The sequence below is a fragment of the Antechinus flavipes genome, chromosome 1 (assembly GCF_016432865.1).
Source record: "Antechinus flavipes isolate AdamAnt ecotype Samford, QLD, Australia chromosome 1, AdamAnt_v2, whole genome shotgun sequence".
In the NCBI taxonomy this organism is placed as follows: Eukaryota; Metazoa; Chordata; class Mammalia; order Dasyuromorphia; family Dasyuridae; genus Antechinus; species Antechinus flavipes.
The window spans coordinates 720,453,064-720,463,501 of record NC_067398.1 but is presented as its reverse complement, the minus strand read 5'-3'; the positions used below and the strand labels follow the sequence as shown (position 1 = coordinate 720,463,501).

Genomic DNA, 10,438 nt, shown 5'->3' with positions numbered 1-10,438 from the left:
AAATCTCTGGATGCAGATGGTGTTTTCCATGCAAAGTGGGAGATGTTAGAATCCTTACAAGGTGTTAAGTCACCAGAATTGATCGAAACAATGCTTATGTTTACACCTTTGAGAGTTCACACTTTGGGGAGATTTCAGGATTCAGTATGAGATTCCCACTCTCTCAGAGGAGGAGTCAACCTTTGGGTTCACACCTTTAAGAGATCATATATAAGGAGCTCCTGGAGTCAGTTGAAGAGTTTGAGAACCAGAATTCAGTTGAGAGATTCAGAACCAAGATTCAGGGAGAGCTGGAGGTTGAAGCTGGCAGACAAGCTGCAAGAGCTCTTGGAACCAAGGAGGGTGAGAGGCCTCTAAGAAAACTAACCGGGCTATTTTGAAGGAGACAATAAAGGATTTAAACTTTTAACAGCTGGCTGCATTTGAGGTGATTATTACTTGGAACTGAAACTAAGGCTGCCTCCAGAAGCTCCCCAAGAAACCTGCACCCAGAGAATGATTATATTTTAGAAAAGAGAACACCACGGTTTGCATTTCATTTGGCTTATTTTACAGATGAGGAAACTGAGGCAAACAAATTGAAGTGACTTGTCCAGGGTCACAGATCTTGTCTTGAGGTTGGATTTGAACTCGGGCCTTCCTGACTCAAGGCCCAGCACTCTGTGTACTGTGGTGCCACCTAGTGGTCCCTGCCACCATTTTTGATGTCAGCAGATGTGGGGGCTGCTGCCTGGGGTCATTCTCTCACCCATCCCAACTCAGGCCTTCACCTTCCATACACATCTTTAAATCCTTGCTCTAGAAGCACAGTGTGGCCCCTGGCCGGTGGGGCCTGTGGTTCCCGTTTAATTACTAGGGGGGCATTCTGGGAGGTCTGGTCACCTCCTCCCTCACTGCTGGAAGCCAGCTGCGACTCCTTCCTCCATTGGCTGCCGGGACTGGACTCCCAGGGTCAGGATGTTGGGAGCCCTGCAGCCAGGCCGGCCCCAGCTGGTCTGAGCTCTGGAAGGGCTCCACCCACCGGAAGGGCCAGACCCATCGGGCAGAGATGAGGCTTGTGGACATGGACCAAACAGTCTGCAGGACCTCGGGGGGACAAGGAGAATCCGCCGAGCAGGACCTGGGGGAGGCGTCTGTATGACCGCCCCGGCTGAACTGGAGGAGGTCTCGGGGCAGCTGGGTGGGTGGTGCTGCACTGGGCCTGGTCAGGGAGACTCCTCTCCTCTCTGGCCTCAGACACTAGCAGCGTGGCCCTGGGCAAGTCACTTAGTCCCGATGTGATTTAGGAGAGCAGTCCTTAATTCCGAGGGAAGTGTTTGGGGTTCAGCACCAAATGTTGGGGTGAGGTCACGTGAAGAATTCACAATGGCCGTTCCTTTGGCAAAAAGGTTTATGTAGGAGAGGAGGTCACAGACGAAATGAAGAGGTAAACGGCAGGAAATGAGTTGGGAGAGCATCTAAGTAGCAAGGGAAGGGTTGTTAACAATGTTGCATCCAAGGCAATCCCAAAAACTTTGCATGGAAAACACCATCTGCACCCAGAGAGAGAACTAGGGAGCTTGGATGCACATCAGCACATGCTAGGTCCACTTTTTTTCTCTCATGGTTTTTCCCTTTTGTTCTGATTTTTTCTCCCAACAAGATTCGTACAGAAATGTGTATTTTTAAAAATTAACGTACATGTATAACCAGGATAAGAAAGGAAACAATAAAATGATGGAAAAGACAAGCTCCCTAGTGAAACTCACAATTAACTAAAAGAAAGGAAGCATTCCATGGACTGGTAGGCTAAATCCGAAAAGGGGTTTAGCACTCCAAAAGTGAGCTATGAGGGGAAAAACCCCATGAGGAATGGTGGGGAATAGAACGAGAGACCCCAGAGGCAGAGGGCTGGGATGATGACCTATAACTCCAGAGAGATTGAGCAAAGCTGGCATGAGGGATGGACTGATTTATAAGGGAAATTTAACCTCAGGGCTTTGACCCATGTCAGATCTCTGGCCGGGGGGATCCCCATAAGTGCCCTTCCCTGCTTGCCTAGGGGAGTAATTTTATCAGTACTTCCTGAGACAAGCAGGGTTTCTCTGTGAATTCTACCTAATTACTCAGGACTTCATCAATCCTATTTATCTCAATTTCCTCATCTGTAAAATGGACTGAAGAAAATGATAAACTACTCCTGTGTCTTTGCCGCAAAAACCTAAACAGTGTTATGAAGAGTTGACTGAAACGACTGAAGCAATGACATGGCTGGCGAGGGCTCCAGCCAAAGGCAGAGAAGAGCTAAAGGGGAGCTGGCCCAAGGGGCCTTCAAGTGGGGCCCAAGCGAACACCCTTACATGGGCTCTGGGAACCTCAAAAGTGCTAAGTTCCTGAGCTCAAGGAACTGACCTTGTGCTGGTTATTGAGTTCCCTGCACATCTCCCCAGGGATCTTGAGCCTGCAAACTTGCAAAAACAGCTTGCCCATGTTCTGCCGGGCTTCCTTTGGGTACTGGTTCTCGTACTTAAAGCATTCTGCAGGCTGGCAGGCCTCGGGCTGGCACAGGGCCCCAGGATGCCAGCGGGGCCCTCGGCTGATTGGGGATTCTCTGGGAATTGGCTACAGAATTTCTTTCTTTTGAACTTCTAAGGATCAGAGTTTAGGGACTTTCAAGATCACGTGGCTTGCCATTACTTGACAGAAGGGAAGCGGAGGCCTAGAGAATGGGACTAGCCCAAGGGCCCACAGGTAGCGAGCAGCAGGGCCAGGATCTGGACTCAGCTGAGCGGGAAAGTCCCAGCTCTTGCTCCCACTAGGGGGTGATTCCGTGGCTCGGCGCCAGGCGGGAGCGCTCACTTTTGAGGCAGGAGCGCCCTCTGCTGGTTCCAACCAGGACTGCACAGTCACAGTCTCTAGCCCGATCCTAGCAGGAGCCCCCCACGGAGGGCTCCAGGGGTTTGGGCACGATGCCAGGAGCTGGCTTGGCTTCCTGCTTCCCTCTCTCTCCAGTGGCCTCAGGCAGGGGCAGAGAATGATGGCTGAGGGGGAGGGGGTCACTGCTGCCAGTCGCCAAGCCCAGCAGTCCTAGGGGCCCAAGCAGGGCCCCCCAGGAGGGAGACTCCTCCCATGAAGATGGGCACCTATGGCCCAGGATCTCAGGGGTTTGTGGGTAACAGAAAAGACCAAACTGCTTCAAAAGGGAAACATTTATTCGTAAACAAATTATGTAACCAGTTATACTTGTGGGGGGTGGGAGGCAAGGCTCCCCGGCATTCCTCTTCAACTAGTACTCTTCCCCTTCCTCAGCCTCGGCCTCCACCGAGTCGACGCCCACCTCTTCGTAATCTTTCTCCAGAGCGGCCAGATCCTCCCGGGCCTCCGAGAACTCGCCTTCCTCCATGCCCTCCCCCACGTACCAGTGGACGAAGGCCCGCTTGGCGTACATCAGGTCGAACTTGTGGTCCAGCCGCGCCCACGCCTCCGCGATGGCCGTGGTGTTGCTCAGCATGCACACGGCCCGCTGCACCTTGGCCAGGTCGCCGCCGGGCACCACGGTGGGGGGCTGGTAGTTGATGCCCACCTGCGGGGGGAGGGAAGAGCAGTGTGAACGACAGGCTGCGGCTCGGCCAACTCTCCCACGAGGAAACTCCTCTCTCCAGGCTCCGTGGCACTGAGGCGGGTGCGGCAGGACGGGCCCCGTGGGACACCTCTGCCTTCAGCTCCGCCCCCACTCCCAAGGCTGCCTTCTCTGAAAGCCCAGATCCCCAGGGGAGGTCACCCCCGGCCGGGACCGCAGCCCCCCGGCCACCTCAGTGCAGGCCAGAGGCGCCCAGCAGGTCAGGACAGGTCTCCGGGACGGGACCAGGACCAGGGGATGCCGAAGGGCCTGGGGAAGAACAGACTCGATCCTAAATATCTGAGGAGGTGGTGCCCAGGAGGGTCAGCGCTGTGGCTCCTCCTGGGAGGGGTCGCCACAAGTGGACCAGGCCGGTCCCCATCACCACCAATTTCACCAAGGGAGCTGAAGCTTCTGGTAGGGGGTGGACAGTGACCCAGAGAAGGAAGCAAGGATTAATGATGGCTTAGGGAAGCATCACTAGGCCAATGTCCAGCGCAGGTGAGGATGGGGTGGGTGGGTCAGGAGCCCCTTTGTGCCAACAGAAGCAAATTGCCTGAGAACAGCAATCCCTCCAGCTCAGGCTCAGAGTCCTACCCCCCCCCCCAAGGACGGGCCCATCTGGAAGGAAAAGGCAATTCCTCCATCCCTTCATGCCTCAAAATTCCCTGCTGTCCCCGGGGACAGAAGAGTGGGCATGTCACAGACCACCACAGGCCAGGGCTGGAAGGGATCCCAGGCTCAGCCCCCTCCTCCCTACTCCAAACAATCCTCGGAGCACCTCATGGTGGACACGAATGGGGAACTCAACGGGGGCAACGCAACGGTGTCTGTCTCAGCACAAAACATCAGTTTGCTTAGAATGGGGGGGGGGGTGTATGTGTGAATGGATGGGAAGCACCGGGTGAGTCGGCCACTAAAAACACCTAATCTGATCTTGGCTGCCCCAAGCCCCCGAGCTCCGGTCAGCCTCTGGGGCAGTTCTGGGCCCACAGACGGCAGCAGCTGCTGCAGCCTCAGCAAACACTGAGCGGCCAAAGTTACAGCAAACACAGCTGGGGTGAGGGGGGTCCTCCCGGGTCCTGGGGCGGAGGCTTCCTTTCCTCGGTTCCCCGAGTCCCTCAAGAGCCCCTTAGTCTGCACTGTCCCTGGAAGCATCCTCTTCCGAAAGCAGATTTTCTGGAGGACACACCAGAGAATCTCTTTAGACAGACGGTGCCCCCAGGAGAAGAGGAGCTACAATTTTTAAGTGTCCAATGCCAGGGGATGTTGATGCTGAAGCCACAACCTGATGTCAAGTTAAGAACAGGAGCTGGGCTGGCGCCTGGAGGCTCCTTCCAGCTCTGAGGTGGTGCTATGGGTGGCCCACCCTGGTTCTCAGCAGATTCTGAGCAGGGGCAAGCCAGAAAAAGAAACCCGACTTTCTTCAGCAACTCCTACGTGGAACCCATAGCGTCCTATACAATCTGGGATAACGCCCCCAAAATGTGCTAACTTTGGACTTGAAGCAAATGACCTTGAGTTCTGGCTCTCAAATAAACATGCCCAAGAGCATGTTTTTTTTAATCTGTAAAACGATGGGGGGCACTGGGTGCCTCCTCATGTTCCTCTGGCTCTAAGTCTGGGGTCTGGTTGTAAGGCCCTGCCACCCCCGAGCCCAGGGACCCGGCTTACCTTGAATCCCGTGGGGCACCAATCCACAAACTGAATCGTGCGCTTCGTCTTGATGGTGGCGATGGCGGCGTTGACATCTTTGGGGACCACGTCCCCTCGGTACAGCATACAGCAGGCCATGTACTTGCCGTGGCGGGGATCACACTTGACCATCTGGTTGGCGGGCTCGAAGCAGGCGTTGGTGATCTCCGCCACGGACAGCTGCTCGTGATACGCCTTCTCGGCCGAGATGACCGGAGCGTAGGTAGCCAGGGGGAAGTGGATACGCGGGTAGGGCACCAGGTTGGTCTGGAATTCCGTCAGGTCGACGTTCAGCGCCCCGTCGAAGCGCAAGGAGGCCGTGATCGAGGAGACGATCTGCCCGATCAGACGGTTCAGGTTGGTGTAAGTGGGCCGCTCGATGTCCAGGTTACGCCGACATATGTCATATATGGCTTCGTTGTCGACCATGAAGGCACAGTCGGAGTGTTCCAGGGTCGTGTGGGTGGTGAGGATGGAGTTGTACGGCTCCACCACTGCCGTGGAGACCTGGGGCGCCGGGTAAATGGCAAACTCCAGCTTGGACTTCTTGCCGTAGTCAACCGAGAGCCTTTCCATGAGCAGAGAGGCAAACCCGGAGCCCGTGCCTCCTCCGAAGCTGTGGAAGATGAGGAAGCCCTGGAGCCCCGTGCACAGATCGGCCTGAGGGAGACAACCGTCGGTTACCAAGGGAGTGCTCTCGGAACCCCCCCAACTGCTACAAAGCTGGCCGCTCCTCTCAGAACCCCCCCAACTGCTGCAAAGCTGACCACTCCTCTCAGACCACCAGCCCCTTGCACTTAAGAGGTCTCTGTGACACCATATAACCCTCTATTTCCAGAGTATCCTGAGCCAGACCCTTCAAGGTGGGCACTACAAGTATTTTCCCGTGAAAGGGTAAGAAACGGATCTTTGGCTCCCACTTGCCCCAGGGCAGAGAAGAGGCTCCTCGCATGGTCTGGACCACAAGGGCAAGAGTCCCCTAATTCCAAGTGCTCTGGCTGGTTGTCAAGGGTGCTGACTTGTCAGGGATGCCTCCTTGGCATCCGGTGTGTGCCGGGCCAGCTCTCCCCCAAGCTCGGCTTCTCTGGCCTCTGTACCAGCTGTTAAGCCCTGCCCCACCAAGCCTTGTTCTGGCAAGGGCCAGGTCCGGCGTCACTTCCTCTGGGCAGCCTCCTCCATGTCTCCCCCTTCTCGAATCTGGTCCTGCTGCCCCCCTCCCCCCTGCTACATAAAGGATCTCTTTGAGGGCTAGGGACTTCTGGTTTTTCTCTTGTGTGCCTTATTAGGCATGGATTCAGGGGCAGCTAGGGTATGTGTGTGCAGGTGATACAGCACCAGGCCTTGAGTCAGGAGGACCAGAATTCAAATCTGGCTGCAGGAAGTTGTAAGCTGGGTGACCCTGAACAGCTCATATACATGGTGGGTTTTGCATAACCTAATTTTTTTGGTTTCTGCCTCATTTCCCATGAGGCCCACACGGAGTGGTTGTCTTGTCAGTATTTCTACTGGGTTTCATTCTTGCCGAAAAAACCCTAAAATATCATGGAACCCAGGACCCCCAAATCCAATCAAATGGAAGCTACATGAGTACAGGATGGTCCCATCGCTGGTGCAAAACCTGATGCACAGAATTGGACACTCCTGAGAATGCCTTTACCTCTGCTTTAACCTTAAATCTTGTCCAAAGTTTTGTGCAGCCCCCTCTCGGCCTGGAAACAATTGTCTTCCCACTTGTCTGTGGCAACAACCAGGGTCCCACTCTCCTGCCTCCTTGTCCCGGGGCTCTTACCAGTTTGCGGATCCGATCGAGGACCAGGTCGACAATCTCCTTGCCAATGGTATAATGGCCTCGGGCGTAATTGTTGGCTGCATCCTCCTTTCCCGTTATCAGCTGCTCAGGATGGAAAAGCTGCCTGTACGTGCCAGTACGGACTTCATCTACCATGAGAATGAGTGCGGGGTTATTTCATTTAGCACATTATGTTAATTGGGCTTAGATGCTGAAATGGGCATATTCAGGGACCATCATGACGCTTGTAAAGAAAGAACTACTTCTCAAAGCCAGATGATAAAAGACTTAACTGCCGCAGGAGCTCTAAGCACTACAAATCCGTTCACAATTCTGAAGGATTAAATGGACTTTTTTAAATTAGCAGAGTCAACACGCACCACAATGTAATTACAGCCAGACCCGTCTTCAAATACTGGCAAGGTTGTCATATGCGAGAGGAGGATTAGATTTAGTCTCTTGGACTCAGGAGAGAACAACTAGGACCCGGGGGTATTAGCCACTGGGAGGCAAGTTTAGGCTCCACTTAAAACATGTTAACACTTTTTCCAAAAGAGAAACAAAGCGCACACTGTAAATGAGCGAGCTGCTAGAGGTGTTAGGAGTGGGCTACAATAGCTTCTAGGGATGATGTAGCTGGGAGACCTGCCGTGAGCCGTGGCCGGACTAAGTGGCTCGGGGCCTCGTCCCTGGGCATTCTGCGGCCTCTGCCGGGTAACCTCACTTCAGGCCCCGTGCCAGGAGCACAACCACAAACCCCACTGATCCGAGAGGCAGAGGAGGAGTCCCTGCGTGAGCCATCTGGCTAAGAACGCCCTTCGCGGGACGCATACGTACCCACTACGGTTGGCTCCAGGTCTACAAACACAGCTCTGGGCACGTGCTTGCCAGCCCCGGTCTCACTGAAGAACGTGTTAAAGGAATCATCGCCACCACCTATGGTTTTATCGCTTGGCATCTGACCATCAGGCTGAATTCCATGCTCGAGACAATACAATTCCCAGCAGGCATTGCCAATCTGAACCCCAGCCTGTCCAACATGGATGGAGATGCACTCACGCTGTGCAAAGGAGAACAGGCAGTTACTCTTCCGGGACAGGGAAGCTCACAAAACACAAAAACATCACAGCTTCCGTTGTCTTTTCGATATACGTCTCCCAAGGGGGGGGGGCAAGGGAGACCCCGTCCTATCGTTCCACTATTAGGAAATGGAGACTTTAAAGATGGTTCAGGGGTTTGCTACACTGGGGGAGGGCAGCCCCCACCCATCTGGTGCATCACAGACCGGCTTGTTTCGGCGGCCTCTGGGCCGGGCTTTGGGGGCCTGCAGCTACACCCTGTGGGACCGCGCCTGGAGCTGGGCCGGGGGGCACCTGCCTCACCAGACTCAAGCTTTACCATTCCAAGGGGACTGCGGGGGAGCCCAACCAGCAGCCGGGGAGCTTCGGCTCCCAGAAATCAAAGGCAGTTAATCAGGACCAGTCAATCCCGCCAATTTTGGACCGGGGTGGGGGAGGTTATCAGGAGGGCTTTTCCATTTTCAAAGGACCATTATGTCACTGCGGGGAACTGCTCGTGTCCTACAGCGACCCCTCACAACTCAGCTCCTTCCCCTCGGTGAAATGGGCGCGGGGAGGCTGAATAGGCCCGTGAGGAGGACGGGGGTGGGGGGGCAGCACCACTAGGCCCCCAAGGGGCGGCCGGCGCCCTCGTCTCTCCCGCTCCCTCCCGTCTAGGTCACGTGGCGGCTGCAGGTCTCCTCCCCTCCTTCCCCCGCCGCAGGGAGCCCAGGGTCCCAAGCAGGCCTTAAGCTGCCTTCGGGGTGCCCGGCTCAAAGGCCAGTCCCCCTTTTCCCATAAGGGGGAGCTGAGGAGGGGGAAGGGGCTCTTACTACCCGAGGGATACAGATAAGGAAACGGAGGCGTCGGGAGCACCACCTAATGACGCCCCTCCCCCTCCCCGGGCAGCCCCCCGGCTGGGCGGAGACGGGGCAAGGCGAGAGGAGGGGTAGTAGGAGGGGAAGGGGACAAGAAGAGGAGGAAAGGAGAAGGGGAAGAAGGAGCGGCGGCGGCCCGGGGTTCGCGGGGGCCCGGCCGCCCCTACCATGATGAGACGCCAACACCGACACCTCAGCCCTCAACGACCAGCAACCGACTGAGGGCGCGCCCGGCTTCGAGGCGCGCCGCCCGCGGTGTTCCGCTCGCTGATTGGCCAGCCGTCCGAACGCCGTCGCTCATTGGCTGAGTCCGATCGAGGTGCGCGCGCAAAAAGGGCGCCACGAGACTCGAGGCGCCCGACGCCGGACGCCGGACGCCGGACGCCGGACACGCGGTACTTGACGAGTCACGAGGTTATTGCGCCTGCGCCGCACCCCCTGCTCTCCCTCCCCTCCCCACTCTGCCGGGGCTGTGCGGGGGCATTGAGGTGGTTAAAGACCCCCGCGGTGTGGCTTCTAGGCCTGCAGCCGCCCCCATCAATAAAATGGCTTCAGGCTCCCCAGGCGAGCAGGGGGGCGGCTCTGCCTCCTCGTGGGGCTGGAGTGTCCGTCCCGGGCGGGGCCTCCTGGCGGGGACACGAGTCATTCCGCAAACTGGCCGTTCCCTGCTCGCGGCCTCGGCGGGACCGGCTTCCGCAGCCCAGGACGGGCCGCGAGGTCACGTGGCCCTGGCCCGGAGTTAGGTCTGGGCTGCGGGAGGGAACCAGGGCCGACCCCTCCGAGGAGGACTGATCCTGAGGGCAAAGCCGGGGCGGGGAGGGGCGTTGGAGCGGGCCCAAGCGTGTGGGGGGCCTGGGGCTGTCCGGGCGGGCATAAGGCGTGGCCTGGAGTATTCCAGCAGCCGGAGGCGGCTTCCCCTTTGACAGATGGGTACACTGAGGCCTGGGAGGCAGGCGCCGAGCTCCTAGCCTGGCGCTTCCCGGTGCTGTGCTGGACGGGACCGGAAAGCTACTCCCAGCTCTGCTGCCCCCTCCCCCCCTTTCCTCTGCCTGCTTCTGCCTCTGTCCACCGGCCACCTGCCCAGACTCGGCGCCCCCGGCTTGAGGCACAGACTGGGGGCCGCCTTCCCACGCTGGGGGTGGGGGTTGGGCCCTTTGGCTGACCTAAAGCCGCATGGAAATGCTGCTCCCTCGGGACCCTCCCCCTCGGACCCCGCCGGTGGCGGAAGGGCCCGGCCAGGGCCACACGCTGCCGAGGGGGAGGGCGGGGCCTGGAACCCCTTCTCTTCCCGAGGCTCCTGCCACAAACTAGTCTGGCATCAGACACACTCAGCAGCAAGCCCCTGCGGGGGGGGGGGGCACAAGGGCCGGGCAGGATGGGCCCTGAGGGGGGCCCAGGACCCCCAGGGAAAGGTCTTGAA

General features: G+C 57.3%; 1 protein-coding gene across 1 annotated transcript; it reads right to left on the bottom strand.

The window, feature by feature from the left end:
• Positions 1–3,170: 3,170 nt before the first annotated feature.
• LOC127545775 (tubulin alpha-3 chain) lies at positions 3,171–9,282 on the bottom strand. The gene is made up of 5 exons (XM_051973268.1): positions 9,186–9,282; positions 7,920–8,142; positions 7,083–7,231; positions 5,273–5,953; positions 3,171–3,562 (listed from the first exon to the last, which is right to left on the bottom strand). Exons 1-5 carry the CDS (start codon positions 9,186–9,188, stop codon positions 3,266–3,268), a joined length of 1,353 nt encoding a protein of 450 aa, XP_051829228.1. The 5' UTR covers positions 9,189–9,282; the 3' UTR covers positions 3,171–3,265.
• Positions 9,283–10,438: the final 1,156 nt, after the last annotated feature.